Raw genomic sequence first — 16,570 nt, 5'->3', positions numbered from 1 at the left:
TAGACTTCCATCCCCCCTTCTCTTCCTGGAGGACATGGTTTGAAACAGAGGGCTCTGGGCACTCTGAAAATCTCAGAAGACGAAGAAAATATTTAGCTGTTTGTTTGCATTCGTTGCTGGTGAGCGATGAAATATTGAGTGGACGTAACCACAGCGAAACGATAAACTCCGGGGAGAGCTGGGGACGAGAAAGGTCAAGATGGCGGACGAATGTAATAATGCTCGATCTATTTTTGTAGTGGATGCCTTCACAGATAAGGCTTTTGGAGGAAACCCAGCGGCCGTATGCCTTGTAGGAGCAAACGTTAGTTAACTGTTAAGATAACGAACTAGTTTGCATATCCTCAGATTTTTGCAACATGTGCCACATTGATTTGACTCACAAGCAATCCAAATTGCATTTTTAAATTAGTCTTAGATAAGCTTAATGGAAAGCGGAGTCTGCGTCTCATTCTGAAAGTTACTTTGGAAAATGAAAGGGCTAATCTCCAGAACACCCGGCCACTTATTAGCATCTCACTGAATAAGAATAGCAACTATTGTTATCTACCTCGTTCTTCAAAGCACACCAACACATGTAAATAAAGTGGCCGGGTATTCTGAAGTTGCTCCCACTCAGGTTAGCCTGAATAGCTCTCAGGTTAGCTTGTTTACAGTTAGCTCTCAGTAATGGAAATGATAATACGGTATTAGCAAAAAAATCCTCAGTCCATGGTCTGCAGTCCGCAAATGTCATACACTGGGCCCAGGGTGTTGGGTCCCATGGATGATTTTCAAAACCTAGCCATGCTCTGCTAGCACCACTTAGTGCATTCTTAGCTTGCAAACACAGACAAAGCATGCAATAAAAATAGCAAAAAATCCATCTGTGTTTTCAAGCTTACTACATTAAGTTTTGAAATACGTAGACACATGTACAGTAAAACGATGCCAGTTTAATGATGTTTTTCATGTTGTATATAGGTGATATAAGAATTTACATGCATACCAGCCATACTGCTATGGTGTCATCTAACACCCATCCTTACGTAAAAAATGTACCTGTTTTGACCCTGAAATAAAATGGTTTAGAAAATACAGAGATCTTTTTTTTATAAAAAGATGGATAAATAGGTTTCTTAAGAGTAAGATGTTATCATTAATCATCATTAACTTATTTTGCTTTTAATTCAGGAATTAGGTGATGACATCTTGCAGAAAATTGCAAAAGAAATGAACCTGTCTGATACTGCCTTTATCTTTGAGAATGAGCACAACACCTACAGTAAAGGTACTGATAATAGAATTATTTGGTTAATTAGTAAATAAGGGTAGGTTGATATATATTTCAGTGTAAAGTACACATACCTGTTGATTCAGATGCCAAAATTAATCTGTTGGACTCTAAATACACTGAAAAACAAAAAAAATGTGAAAACTGACACAAACATTTATTTATGCATTACGTTTGGCACACAAAATACCCAGTGTCTGAATCAAAGCTGCATGTCTGTTCTGGGATTCTATTTAGGGCTGCAGGCACCGGACAAATTGACCAGCTGTGAGGACGATTTTGCCACACTGATTTGACTTTCTAGAGGAAAACTATACTCATAAAGAAGTTCAGTTAAAAAAGGTTTGCCTTCCTGTGTTAACTAGTTTCCCTCCTGCTGAAAACGTTAATGAAACTCCTGCTGTTCCAAAGTCAAGATTCACGTTTGAACCTAAAAATAGGTGTTCTTTATTTCAGACACTGAAGTTTGCTTGTTCTTTGTTCAAAGTATTAGGCTTCGTGCACAAACAGTTAGCACTTGAACAGGACCCTCCCCATTCCAGCCATCTTCTAGAATTTATAATAGTATTTATTTTGGCTTATCAGAATCCTGCTTTGGTCTTCGTTGGTTCACGCCAAAATGTGAAGTACCTTTATGTGGACATGCAACCTTAGCCTCAGCAGCTGTTTTGCTCAACTCATTGGGTAAGACGAGAAAATTGTTTTTGCACTTAAATTATTGCTAATTTATAATAGGATGCATAACACATTACCGGTATATCAAGTTAATTTTGATAATTCTTTGCAAATGCTACCTTCAAACTGATTTTTGTATACATTTAATACCAATTTTGTCCTATAACATCATATTAATGGCAAGATTTCTGTTAAAAAAGGTCAAATCTGCATGTGAGCCAAGTGACCCATCATGCCACAGCTTATCCTGGTTTTTGTAGCATGAAGCGACTAGGAGTATTTCTACTCCCCCCTGGATGGGGTGCTAGTCCATCACAGGATTACCCACGGCATTAAAATTGCTGGTCCCCATTTATACACCTGGGTGGAGAGAGACACTGTGAGAGTAAAGTGTCACCCTAGCCTGCATGCAGGCTCTCATGTGTTGCAACAGGACCAAAGTCTGGTCGATGAGCAAAGTCGCAAGAGGTGCATCAGCAAGTAAAGTAAATGATAGCCTGCACGCAAGGCATTGTTTTCCAAATACAGTGTGTTGGCCCATGAACGCAGCATTCTGATTGGTGAAAAATGACAGGTCCTATTAAAATGACCAAAACCAGCAGAGATTATCGAACACAAACATGGCATGGCATCCGAGAATCCAAGTGTGGCATTTATCCTGGAAGCTTTTCGAAAACTATCCATCTATCTTTCCAACTGGTCGATCTAAAACACGAACAGGAAAAAGGTGTGAATTGTCTTTCAGAAGGAAGGGATGTTTTTGTGGTCATGCCAACTGGATATGGTAGATGTCTTATATTTCAACTGTTCGCAACTGCTGTGATGATCAAGAAAGTTCGCTGAAGGGCAACATTGCGATACTGTAGCGTTAGTGCTTACCTGCTAACCAGCATAATTCAGGATCAGGTAAAGGAGAGAAAATCACTTGGCTCAGATTGTGCTGTGATTTTGTCCAAGATTTGTCCAATGTTGCGTGCAGCAAAACACAAGTGCTATTTGCACAATTAAAACTAATGCCTCCACATGCAATTTGCTATCATGTTTGTTAATGTTTTTCTCAATCCCTATTGGCTAATAATTTGACACATTAAGCTAGCAAGTTGTCAAAATCTTGACACCTTTGGAGGGGCTGTATTCAGAGAACAATAGCGTCCATGCAAGCTCTCATTCTCACAGGCTCGCTTCGCTTGCCAACTCTTGCTTTGTTCGCTGATGGCTTTGCTCATGCCACCAATCATGAGAGCCTGTTTGCAGCCTAGTCTTGTTTAAGGGCCCATTAACCGATCTTTTTGAGCCGTTGCAAAGGAAAATTTATTCTCATATAACCTCATCATTTTTAGTTACTTCAGAGTTATTTCATGTGTTTTAACTTTTTCATGATTAGTAACACTAGTGATGACGTCATCAGGCCACGCCCATGGTCATGTGACTAATACTGAAAAAATGCAAAGGCTCCCTGGCAAATTAATTTATTGGGATTTTTTTGATTGATTTAATATTTTAATTTAAATCCTCATTACGCTATGCAGAGATTTTGTTTCATTTCTAAAAGGTCAGATTTTGAGAGAATTTCAAAATATTAAAAAATTCGTAATTTTCTGAAAAAAGCATGATTTTGAAAAAGGAATGCATAGCTATCTTTCTAATGTTGGCTTTGGTCACAATCTGTTGAAAAAGGCTGGATTTAATGAAAAACCGCGTTTCCTTTAGCATTTAAAGAAACCCGAAGTGCGCCGGATGTACATTGCAAGTTACCCTATCAGCGCATGCACAATTTTCACTAGCAGCGCACTTCGGTAAGATCAAACAAAGCCACACGGAGTTAGTTTTTTGCTTTCTTTTGCTCTTGTTTTTCTGTCTTTTTCTTATTTTGTCTTTGCTTGTACTTTTTTTTACTTTGCATTTTGTGAAACACAAAGAAAAACATCTAAAATGTAAGCGAATTTGGAAGTTATTGAGTTGCTTTTATTTTCCGCGCTCAGGCTGACGTAAGTAACCAGAAGTGAAATTTCACCTCCTTAGCAATGTGCGTGAGCGCACAAATAAATCGGTTAATGGGCCCTTAAGATCTCAGCACAATGTCCACAGCCAGAGGTTGAATGTGAACCACTTGATTTGGAGTCCAGTGCACTTACCATGAGGCCGCCACATTTCCCACAGGATTTCTGTTGATTGACATTAAATATGACTGCCGTTAGTAACCATCTGACAATGATTTGTTTGTGTAATTTAGGGAACCCAAACACAGAAGTGACATTTGAAACTTTAAGTGGAAATTTAATAGCCAGAAGACAAGGTAAGCCATGAAATTTAAACAACAATATTTGTATTTTCATTACTATTAGACAAAATTAAGGTCTAAATATCAAGTACAGTTCAGCAGGAACATAGGGAACAGTGGAAGAGTATACTAATAACAATATTCTTTGTGTGCATTGATTTTTAGGTTCATCACTATCCTTAGATCTTCCATTAATTGACAGTGAACCTTTGCTCGAAGTATGTTGTCTCCATGTATTTTTGTCAGGCCTTTTTAGCCAGATGGGTGTCCAGGCATTCACTTTTGAAAGCAAATTGTTTTTTTTCCATGTGTTGCTTTATAAATTTTTGGTTTGAGCAGACCCTTAGCACATTTTGGACACCTACTGTTCTGAACTTTTATTTAAGGTGGCTTACTTCAGTTTTTCCGAAACTCGGTAGCACACGCTATGATTGCCTGCCAGACATCAGTACTAGTCGTGCTTGCAAAAATGACGCACCAAACCCTAAGAAGAAGAAAAAACATTTTCGCAATTGAAAGGCATTAAATCACCTTGGTATATGTAGTGATAGTTTCAAACTCCGTTCAAACATGTTTTAAAGGCTACGGCTAGGACAACGAACGCTGATAAACAACCGGTAAAAGAGCTTTATGTTACTCTTGCGTTCTTGCATGCGATACATGGTGTCACATGAGTGCGTGCCTAAATAAAGGTCATGCACAATTCACTTCCCGTCCAAGGTTGTAAAAGCAAGTCTTTGATTGAGGACTGCTCGAAAACCTACCATACAACCCATGATGAAATTTTCACAGTTGATTTGTAGGGGTGAATCATGTTTAGAGCCAAAAGTTTAAAAAAAATCTGTAAGACAGATTTTGAGCTAGTTTCGATTTCACATTTTCTTATTTGCAAAAAATCCGTCTTACAGATTTTTATTTTACTTGGCATGAATATTAAATCAGAGCCAATTTGTTATTTCTAAAATTTTGAGGTGGGGTGATACAGGTGGATTTTGAGAGAAATGTCATTTAACCTACTAGTGCCCAGTCTCTCCTTAGGTACTTGGTCATTAATTTTATTTTGGCCATTTGTTGACATTTAATTGTTCAAGTTTCACATAGAATGGTAAAAGACTTCAGCAAACAGTAAATAGAGAAAGGAAAAACATTTTGGAACATTTTTCAAAAGAGTTAGAAGTTGGGCTGTGACTGCATTTGGTCTGTACTCATGACCTTGGTCGAGATTCTCCCATACAGACCTCCTGCTCAGTTAATAAGAGCTAATTCTAATGATGATCTTTACGATGTTTATGAAACAAGTTTTATGGAGTTCTTTTTCTTCTTTTAGGATGACCAAACAATTGCAAGGTTAATAAAAGCAGGTACTAAGTCATGTCAAATCATGCTTACAGTATGGTGTATGTTTATTTCGACAACCACATCATTACATACATTTGGAAAATTAATTAAAAATACTATTTGGAAAGAGTATATATTAATTTTGTGTGACTTAATTTCACTGCAAAGACATTAGCTTGTTTTTGGATGATAAAAATGCTGTTTTGGGTGCAGAAAAAAGGCCAGCTTTCATTTCTCAGAATGGCCAGGTTTTTGTGAAATAGACAAAAAAAGCACGAATAAATCTGAGAAAACCCAAGAATGATCACTTCCTTTGCAGACGCTTTTTGGGCTTGTCACACAATGTTCCTCCCCCATGATTGTTCCTGATAAAAATTTTATAGCGCAGCGTAAAATTAACCTACAGATCTTTTAAAACACTCTAGGTAGCCTAAAACAGGGTTTGCATTTGAGGGAAAACCCTCATTAGCTGCCCCTGAATTTGAAGTCCATGTATGAGTCCTTATAACCACCAGAACGAGGCATCAGTGATCATTTATGTCCCTACACTGTAAAGAAAAAATCCTGATCACAGGTCATGGAACGTTATAACCATAAAAGGCCTCGGTTTCTTCCATTGATGGTAAGTTTTAATCAGTTGTAGGTGAACTTGAGGTGAAAGAAGTCCAATACTCTAAAACTATGAAGACACTACTTTTGTGTCTTGGGCCATTGTTGACAAGGTCAGTATGAAAATTCTAACTGCACAGTTATTTTATCTTATTGTACGGCTAGCTCTCCGTGAGTGGGCAAGATGAACCAAATCCTGCACTGTGATTGGTTACTCGAGCAGGCAAGATGGCATTATCTTCCTTTCCTCTGGACTACCCGCTGTGTCCTGCAAGAAAAACCATGGAATAAATCCTTTATTGACCATCCTTGCTCAGTCAAAATGGCTGGATGTTGTCCTCATTCTTTTTTGTTGTTTGTTTATGGACATCAACTCCATCTCAATCCATCAACGCACAAAAATAGAATTTGGCCATAATATCCAGCCATCTTGACCTCACGCTTGGTCAATAACCAATGCATGTGTAATAATACAACTAACATTGTGTAGTTCCACAACATATCCATACATCCCCTAAGGAAGGGTTTTTTTTCTAAGACCTACCCACCCCTCTGGAAATTCTAGTTAAGCTTGATAAGTTTCTTTAAATGTTTTGTTCTTCCAGACCCCCCCCCCCCCCCCCCGCCACAGGAAATTCAAGTCCCTTCTGTAGGGGGAGTATGGATATTTTCTGGAACAGCACATTGAGGAGGATCCACCTTAACTACCACTATGTGGTTGCTAAGGAAGGCTTCCTTTTATTTTTAAATATAAGATGTTTAACCATGTTCATTGTAGTGAAGGCCCCTTCAATATCTTTAAGTGACAACCATCAATACCTTGAAGTCTAACATATTACAATGTTTGACCTAACATATCAAACACGAGTGACAGTGTTTCAGTTGGATATCCAAACACAGAGTAGAGAATTGAAAATATGATGCACAGCAGAGTATTTTTGACGAAATTTGGATATCTCGATGAAACACTGTCTCGAGTGTTTGATATATCCTCTCAATTATCGAAACAAAAACTAAGGAGTAAACGGTGAAGTTAAGTCGTCAAAATCTATGCTAATTGAGACCGGGTATTCAAACCTCCTTCACAGTTGTGATTTTCTTTGTTTTAACTTGATGAATTATTAACGAGTTTGAGAAGTAAGAGGAAATGTCACTGACTGAAGAATATATCAATCTCACAGTTGAAATTCACATTAATGTGTAAGTTTTGTCACCTCAAAGATACAAAATTCCTGTTCACTGAGACACAACAACCAAACTGTAACGACTCAGTATCTAAAATTCACTCAAACATAATCAGAAAATATCATGAATCATTTTTTTAACAGAGAGGATTTGGAAAACCTCTCCCCAGACTTCCAAGCCATGATGTGCGCTCACTCGTCGTGAGATGTCCGTGGTGTGATTGTAACTCTACAAGGGACTGAGTCAAATGGGTGTGTAGACAGCTGTGGTACAGTGTATGACTTTGTTTCCCGATATTTTGCTCCCTGGGTTGGTGTTTCAGAGGATCCTGTGACGGGTGAGTATATGGCCTCGTCTACACAATCCGAGGGTAAATAAAGTATACTACTACTACTACTACTACCACTACCACTGCCACTGCCACTGCCACTGCCACTGCCACTGCCACTGCCACTGCCACTGCCACTGCCACTGCCACTGCCACTGCCACTGCCACTGCCACTGCCACTGCCACTGCTACTGCCACTGCCACTGCCACTGCCACTACCACTACACTACACCGGAGAAATTTGAAAACAGCGTTTTCACTCTGAAAATGCATCAGATGTTTTCCGTCCACACCGCACCCCGGGAAATTGGAAAACGGCGTTTTCACTCCATCAAATGTTTTCTGTCCACACTACACCGGAGAAATTTGAAAACAGCGTTTTCACTCTGAAAACGCATCAAATGTTTTCCGTCCACACTGCACCCCGGGAAATTGGAAAACGGCGTTTTCACTCCATCAAATGTTTTCTGTCCACACTACGTCGGAGAAATTTGAAAAGGGCGTTTTCACTGTGAAAATTCATAAAATCTTTTCCGTCCACACTAATCAAGAGAAATTTGAAAACGCAACAATCATCGGTCATTTTGCATGTTTTGGATGTGTGTTTGAGTAAAACTCGGGCTGGAAAATCACATAATTATCGTGTTGTTCTCGTTTTCGAAAAGCTCCATTTTCAGAATGTTTTCCGTCCAAACGAAAAACGCAAAGCCGGCGTTTTCAAATTCTTCCTGTTCGAAGAGCGTTTTCAAAAAGCTCCGTTTTGGTGACGGATTAGTGTGGACGGTAGGCCTAACCGTAGAAATAAAGCTGCGTTTTGAAATTCTTCCGGCGTAGTGGAGACAGGGTCTAAGGAATAATATCAAAGGTTCCTTGAGCTGTGTCGTGTAACATAATTGTAATTGTATCAGCAGTTCTTCTCGGGTGGTCGTCCTGAAATTTGCTTCAGTTTACGTCCTAGAATTCATTGGTTTAATTTCTGTGCCACTCTAATTTTTTGCTGCTTTTCAGCAAGGGAGACAGAATGCTTGAATGAACTTTAAATTTATGAAATGACTTGCCGAAAGCTGACATCTTGACTTAAGTTGCTTTGATAATTTTTTTCATCACTTTAATATAGGTAGCATCACGTAGCCACAGATTAATCAAAATTCGCTTCTTTTGTATCACCATTTTGCATTTAGGTTCGGCGCACACGGTTCTCGCAAGCTTCTGGTCAGCAAGATTACAGAAGAACGACTTTTATGGTGAGTTTCTTAAAATACTCGCTTTGTATCAAGCGCTCTGTGAATTGAGATGTAATACATCAAATACGAGAGACCGTGCTTACCGCAATTTCGGACACTAACAGAGTTGAAACATGGCGTGCTGCTAAGGGTGTTTCACAAACCTCGTGCTGTTTAGAAAATGGAGAAAATCTATGCGAATTAAGATCAGATATTTAAACACTATCAGCTTCATGATTTTATTTTTATTTTTTCAAAATTGATGAGTTTGAGAATTGCCAAACTCATTAATAATTCATCAGGTTAAAACAAAGAAAATCACAACCGTGAAGGAGGTTTAGATACCCGGTCTTAATTAGCATAGACGTTGACGATTTTACTTCTCCGTTTACTCCTTAGTTTTTGTTTCGATTGAGAAGATATATCACTCGAGACAATGTTTCATTGGCTATCCAAACACCGCGAATTTCGTCAAAAATATTCCGCTGTGCGTCGTATTTTCAACTCTCTTCTCGGCGTTTGAATATCCTGATGAAACACTGTCTCTCGTGTTTGATATATTACTTGAAGAAGTTTTATTTTTGTCATAAACGACCCTCGTAGAAACAACACAAGTCAAACCTGGGCATTTTTAAAAACGTTCCTTGCTATCATGACAGCATTTGTAACATTTTTACATTCTTACATCACGAGATGATGAAAGATACGAGAGTAAATTACCCTTATATGGGCTTCAGAGCGGAAAAACGTAATAAGCATGCGCGAGTTTTGACTGTGCGCCAGGCCCGAAACTTGAAAAAATGGCTGGAATTTCGTGGATCGTGTAAACAAAAAAGGTTACGAACTTTGTATGTTTTCCCAATATTCCTGGTAAGCAGCAACATTTTAACGTCACTAATGGAAAGTTGGTGTATTGTTTTCGTAGAGAATCAATTTTTTGGGGACAAAATTAACCTAAAGACGGTTTCTGAAGCCTTTATTTTCCCTCGGTATGCGAGAAATTTCGATGCGAAGACACATTTTATTCACAAACGCTCTTTACATATTGCACTCATATAAGCAACCCACTGAATATATAAGCAAGAGAGTCTCTTAACAGGCGGGGGGAGACTTGTTTTCTTAGCAGTGAAATGCCGAAAAAATTCATACTTGCCCAAGTGTAAATAAATCAACCGAGCGACAGTCCGCCGCTCTTTCCAACCTTTGTAAACCGTTGCAGCTTACATCAGTACTAAGCCCGCAGAAAGCTACGCAGTACGTTTTTCCGCTCTTAACATATGGACCATTATTTTCAAGTAATTTTTTGATCACTTGTCGGTAGTGAGGGTCTGGAAATAGCCAATCATGTGACGCAAATTTTGCTCGCGTCAGCAGCCCAAGCGGTCGGCCAAACTTACAGTAAAAATGTATGGAAAAGAAATCTTGTAAAACGAAATTTCCGTTAAAGAGGACACAGTTCAGAAGCCGAAAACGTACCACATAATGACGAAGAGATGTCATTACACGAGTGATATTGTATGCGGAACAATCAACACAGTGGTATGGGCTAATGGTTGTTTTGGCTTAACTTATACATTTTCGTTGAATAAATTTTATCAAACCTTTCTCCGCAGCTCGACAGTGCTCGTCTCGCGGCGGAGAACTCCAAATTCACGTGAGACAAGACCACAGAGTTGAAGTCGCTGGAAAAGCTGTTTTAGTTCTACAAGGGAGTTTATACTTGTAACAACTGGCGGTGTACTCACGTCACGCAACACACTTCTAGTTAATGGCGTTCCGTGACGGCTGGCAAGAAGGCTATCTATGCGTGACGTGCCTAAAGAAAGTCTGCGAAGGAGACTGGAGTCCAGCAGAGCATAGCAATATTTTAATTGTTATTGTTATTGTTTTGGTTTACAATGCAAGATTGGACGGTCACAGAAACATCTGTTATCTTGGCGAGTTTGGTTTGTGGTGGAAACTAATCCAATTCTGATTGTTAAACTTAAGTTGTAGTGTAGTTTACAAGATTAAATACAATATATAAATTATAAAAAAATACACACTGTAGCTGGCCACCCAAAACAACTATAAAACTAAACTAGTTATGTGACAACCATTTATTACTTGAAAATATAAACACGAGTCAGAAGATAGGCTTAACTAAATATCTAAATGTAATGTAGGTTAAGTCTGCATACGAGCCAAGTGGCCCATCAGGCTGGCGCTTATCCTGGTTTCAGTAGCATGACGCGACTAGGAGTATTTCTACTCCCCCCTGGATGGGATGCTACTGAGTCCATGGCAGGGTTACCCCCAGCAATAAGTGCGCCGATACCCATTTGTACACCTGGGTGGACCTGAGAGAGGCACCGTGAGAGTAAAGGGTACACACTAAAATAAGTTAGTAGAGTTCTACTAGTATACTAATGCAAATGCTGTAATCTGATTGTTAATTACAAAATAATAAATAGATAACAGTAGCTCTTGTGCTTCATAGTCCAAAACGTATAAAAACGCCTTCTGCTGAATTTCATGTAATTATTCGTGACAACCTTTCAGACTTTCAAATCCAAGATGGAGGACGCCTGGTTCATTCCTCAAGACGTTCAATTTCGATACTGTAAACGAAATATTTGATAAGCAGTGCAATAACTTAGCATGTGCGTTGAATATCTTGCAGTTGGTACATTCCCCGGGGGGGACTTCCATATCAAAAGGACGGGGGTACTCGTCGTACCTGTTAGGGTTTAAAACGCGGTTTGGTAGCTCTTAGGGTTTGCAGCCTCAAAAGGTCCACATCCGGAGCTTTTATGGCACCATTTAGGGTATTGAGCCGAAAATAAATGACAAGAGATAATGTGTTGTTTAGGATTGGTACTTCTTAGGGGTGAAAAAAATATCAAGCCGACCACAAAACAGGGGTTCTTTTCAAAATTTGCGACGGGCACCCCTGTCCTTTTCACATGGGAGTCACCCCCCCCCCCCCCCCCCACACCCGGTACATTCGTAAGTCATCCTCTGTAAAATTGTGCGCAACAGAATCTACGTTTGTATGTTAATGTAACGAACGTGTTTAGCAGCTCGAAAAAAAGGAGAGGAAATGTTAGTTCATAATTTGTCAGTGTTGCTGTGGTGTTCTAGACCGTCCTGAGTTTTCGGAAAAATCCGAAAATTATCGAATTTCCAAAATGTGAACCATTCAAACGAAAATTCTGGGAATTCCTTGAAGAAAATGAATCAATGGAACAAAAATTCCTTGTAAGAAACTTTCGAAAATTTTGATTTACCTTGTGAGGTTGTCCTCTTTTCCTCTAATCCGGGTTGTCGGAGTAGGAAATTTCCTAAAATTCAAACCGGAACTTTTGGTGTCATGGAAAGCGCCCTTATTTTACTGTTTTCCATGCTTTATGTCATGTCTATTAGTTCCAAAATAATTCGGACGATTTTAATTTCGAAAATAACATCGTCCGAAATTTTTCTTAACGTCCGAACTATTTACTGTACAGTACATTATAAAACTTTTAAATAGCGCTAAAGCCGCTAGTTTCCTATATGGAGCGAACTCTAGTTGAGACACTACTCGACATAGTAACGCCTTCAGAGAATTTTTCTTATTTTCCCGTCGGTGATTCTGTAAAACCTTGAGAATGCGGTAAAACGATAATTTTTACAGATGTTATTTCAATCTAAAACGTGTTTTGTAGGGGTAAACGAACCTTAGTTATGTTTCAGCAAAGTGTTCGGAGTTTTTGTCCGAAATTCGTCCTCAGAACCCGTACTTCTTTTAGTTTGCGTCCAGGACGTGGACCCTGACTAACTCCGTTTTCATTGTGAGCTAATCACTTTTGAGGTGAAACGACCGTAAGTGCAGGAATCGCGGACTTCGGGTCAAATCAGACGTGAAAAGTGCCCCTGTTTTTGGTGCTTAGAAAAAGAAAGGCGGGTTTTAGACTTCCAAACGCGCATAAAGGGTGCTGTGACGGGCCATTCCTTGTGCCCCTTGTGATGTTACTACTTTTCACAATAGGACATGTTTTGTAGTGTCTAAAGATCTTTGAAAACGTGTTCTTGTTCTTAATTTATTTTTGCCATTTATAAATATATTTACAACAGATCAGTGTATATAAGGCAATGAAGCCCAGAACAGCCAGTAAGGCTTATGTGAAGTCTACCGTAATCGGCACACAGCGCGGAAACTTTTCTACCGAGCACAAACGCGAATAAAAGGTAAACAAAGCTAATAATGAGCGAAAAAAGCGGGACTTTTTAGCTTTCGCGTAAGTTTCTTTAATACTCGAAATTTGCAAAATATATATACCCCAAAGGTTACGGAAGTTTGCTCACGTCACTGGTTGAAAGAGTAATTGTCTTTATTGAAAAGTTGTGTCAACTTGTCACAAAGTTCTTTGTTTTGTTTGCGGAGATTAAAATTTCATTATAGCTGACATTTGTCACGCATCATGATACATAAGAGCGTCGGGTTTGTCCTGAAAGTTCCATACTTTGTTTTGTCATCTTTCGTTTTGGTGATAAGAAATGTTCAGTTAACAATCGAAAAACTCAACGGTTTTTCTGTGGAGAAAGTTGTCAAGTACTTGCTCTTTGAAGAGAATTTCATGAAGTTGTATTCCAACCCCGATGGCAAAACAACGTACGAAGGTGAAATTTGCCGACGAGACACCAAATGCCGAAGATTTAGTTTGCCCCGGCTGTCAAAAACGCTTTGTTTCACCTTTACTTTTACCATGTCTTCACACCTTGTGTAAAAAGTGTATTGACGCCGAAAGGACTTCACAGAAAAATGGAAAGCTTTCACGTTGTCCAGTGTGCTCAAGAGTTTTAGATATGCGTTGTGAATTCCCTCTGAACTTTGTGGCAAATAATATGGTGAACAAGGCCGCTGTACAGGATAATACGCCTGTAGATTTCGTTTGCGATACTTGTGAAGCATTAGAGGAGAAAGTTACGATGCGATGTAGCAATTGCCACCTGTTTTTGTGTGAGTTTTGTTCCACAGCGCATCGTAGAATGAGCGCCACCAAAACACATACCTTACAGACGGTCGATCAGTTCAGGGGACAGCTTTTCAAGGGGAATAATTTTCAGAGATCGTCGTTTTGTTCCATTCACTTATCCGAACGGTTGTGTTATCTTTGTCAGACTTGCGAGCAAATGATTTGTCGCCATTGCTCGCTCTCTTCTCACGAGGAACACGAATGTCGTACTATTGCGGAGGTCACTAAAACATTGAAGGTTAACATGGTGAATCTTGCAGAGCAGATTAAGGGAAAACAAAAACACGTCAGCGAGCAGGCAACCGTCATTAAAGAAGACATTTTAAAGGTAGAAAATCAACAGAAGGCGGTTCGTCGCAGTATTGAAGAATATTTTCAGAAGTTGATTGAGGCACTCAAGAATCGCATGAGTGAACTTGTAAATGAGATTGAGTCACATTGTACCGCAAAGCTTGAAGCTTTGTTTTCAAAACAAAACGTATTACAACAGACTGTTCAACACGCAAGCGACTGTTGTCTGCTGGCAGAACGCACTGTGAAGCAAGGAAGTGACGTGGAAATACTCAGCGTTGGAAAAACCGTTATTCAGCGTCTCACCTCGCTTGTGGAAGAAATAGAGAAAAATTCGGCAAGTCTTCGGCTGGAGAAAGAGGTACACAGCTCTGTTGAATTCCTTGCAGAGAGCGATAAAATTCTGAACGATATAAGTCATTTAGGTCATGTTAAAGTACAGTCTTCAAGCACGCCATGCGAGCCTACATTATGCATTTTGTCTCCAGCGAAAGAGCCTCAGCACGTGGTCACGGGAGAAGTTAATCGAATGTCTTTGACAGCTGTCAATCAACAAGGAAAAAGACAGCAACGAGGGGGAGAGAAAGTGAAGCTCTCTTTCTCATTGGTCAGCTCACGAGTGACGCCCGAAAACGCCGGGTTTAAGTATGGTTGTCAAGACAACCAGGATGGAACGTACTCCTTGGCTTACGTCATCAGTAAGCCGGACACCTACTGGCTGCATGTGAGTATAAATGGCAGTCCTGTGGCGGACAGTCCTGTCACAGTCACAGTACGACCAAGAGATTGGATTGGCAGTCAGCTAATTCTACGAAGCGAAGATTGCGGCGGTTTTTCGCATCCGTACAGTGTTATAGCGGACTCACACGATCATTTGTTGGTGGCTGATTCCCATAATCACAGAATTAAAATACTTTCTTTAAAAGGAGAAGTGCTCAAGTCGTTTGGTTCTCAGGGAATAGTGGAAGGACAGTTCAACTTTCCTTACTGCTTAGCGCTTAACCGACGGGGAAATCTAATCGTCGTTTCTGACAGTCAAAACCATCGTGTGCAGATCATCACACCTTCGGGGAGACTCATGAAGAGCTTCGGAGGCTTCGGAGATGAGGTCGGCAGGTTAAAACACCCACTCGGTGTCGCTGTCGACTCGGATGACGTCATCTACGTTGCTGATTCTGGGAACAGCAGGATTCAGATCTTCTCACGCGAGGGGATCCCCAGGGGGATGATTGTGTCCAAGGAAATGGCATGTCCCTGGGGGATAACCATAAGCAAGGTTGGTCATATTGTGGTGACTGACTATAATAACCACAGGGTGTGTGTTTTTAACAAGGACGGTTCTTCGGCCCTTCAGTTTGGATCCCGGGGGGATGCCGATGGATTACTGAACAATCCCGCGGGGATCACCGTGGACGACCAGGGGCAATACGTGGTCGCCGACCGGAGTAACCACAGGGTGCAGATTTTCCAGGCGAACGGAATTTTTGCCACCAAGTTTGGTGGAAAAGGACAGGGGGACGGATTAATGCTTTTCCCCGCGGGGGTAGCGGTGGACAAGAAAGGTCATCTGTATGTTGCAGACACGTTCAACGATCGCATTCAGGTTTTTTCATTAGCGTCAGTTTAGAGGGAAATCTCTAGACTACTAGTAGTTAATCTTCCTCTTAGTCCGTCGTACGTGACGCGAAAGAAAACTGCGAGGAAGAAAACGGCAGTTCGAAATCCTGGGCGGTGGGGAAGGGGCGAGTAGGGCGCGAATGGAGGGACTACGAACTTTCGCGCCTTTCTCGCACGGTTTCGCTCGACCGACTAAGCAAAAGAGGGACTATTCGTAGTCCAGGAAATCTCTTGTGAAAGCATTTTCCTACTAACATGCGATTGCCTAGACAACAGAACTATTATATATGACTTATTCCGCGAGGTAGAGAGTAGTTATAAACACACTGAAAATCCAGTAATCCAGCTTGTATAGTCTGTCTTTCCCGCGCCCTTTTGGTACGTACGAACAATATTACTGCAAGAACGAGGTTTGGGTGGCGATTTCATTCATTTCTTGTATCATCTTGGCCATCCTGGCCTCGAATGGCCTGGGCGCCACTGTTCAGTAAACAGGCTTCTAATACATTGGTCGTTCCCAGTTCTCTGTCATGCGTTACCTTCAGCTTGTTTCAATAAGTTATTATGACGTATGACTATGGGGTTTTCGAGTTCTGTAATGATGGTCGAATTCCGGCGTAGTTTTGCATTAAAAGAGCTAGCACGTTGATACCCTCAAAAAGGCAACTTTGTTCCTAGGGCTTTGTCCCTCCCAATTTCAAATTATACTGGGAGTGCTGCGCTAGTGCGAGTAAAACCGCAAAGTCATATGCT

General features: G+C 40.3%; 2 protein-coding genes across 3 annotated transcripts; both read left to right on the top strand.

Moving 5' to 3' along the window:
• Positions 1 to 151: 151 nt before the first annotated feature.
• Positions 152 to 11,374, top strand: LOC110060507 (phenazine biosynthesis-like domain-containing protein). Of its 2 annotated transcripts, none has more exons than XM_089271347.1 (10): positions 152 to 304; positions 1,174 to 1,270; positions 1,859 to 1,957; positions 4,182 to 4,244; positions 4,395 to 4,447; positions 5,557 to 5,590; positions 6,205 to 6,289; positions 7,531 to 7,698; positions 8,871 to 8,933; positions 10,526 to 11,374. In XM_089271347.1, the coding sequence occupies exons 1-8, from the start codon at positions 200 to 202 to the stop codon at positions 7,601 to 7,603; spliced, it is 609 nt and encodes a 202-aa protein (XP_089127473.1). In that variant the 5' UTR covers positions 152 to 199; the 3' UTR covers positions 7,604 to 7,698; positions 8,871 to 8,933; positions 10,526 to 11,374. The 2 variants fall into 2 exon arrangements, with proteins under 2 accessions (XP_089127473.1, XP_020622950.2); XM_020767291.2 differs by having other exon boundaries at positions 153 to 304; positions 7,505 to 7,698.
• Positions 11,375 to 13,341: 1,967 nt separating this feature from the next.
• Positions 13,342 to 16,478, top strand: LOC110060489 (E3 ubiquitin-protein ligase TRIM45-like). The gene has a single exon (XM_020767273.2). The coding sequence runs from the start codon at positions 13,533 to 13,535 to the stop codon at positions 15,825 to 15,827; it is 2,295 nt and encodes a 764-aa protein (XP_020622932.2). The 5' UTR covers positions 13,342 to 13,532; the 3' UTR covers positions 15,828 to 16,478.
• The last annotated feature ends 92 nt before the right edge of the window (positions 16,479 to 16,570 follow it).

Source organism: Orbicella faveolata, unplaced genomic scaffold (genome assembly GCF_042242905.1).
Source record: "Orbicella faveolata isolate gen_17 unplaced genomic scaffold, um_ofav_v1 contig_34, whole genome shotgun sequence".
Classification (NCBI taxonomy): Eukaryota; Metazoa; Cnidaria; class Anthozoa; order Scleractinia; family Merulinidae; genus Orbicella; species Orbicella faveolata.
This window is presented reverse-complemented; position numbering and strand designations above follow the sequence as displayed.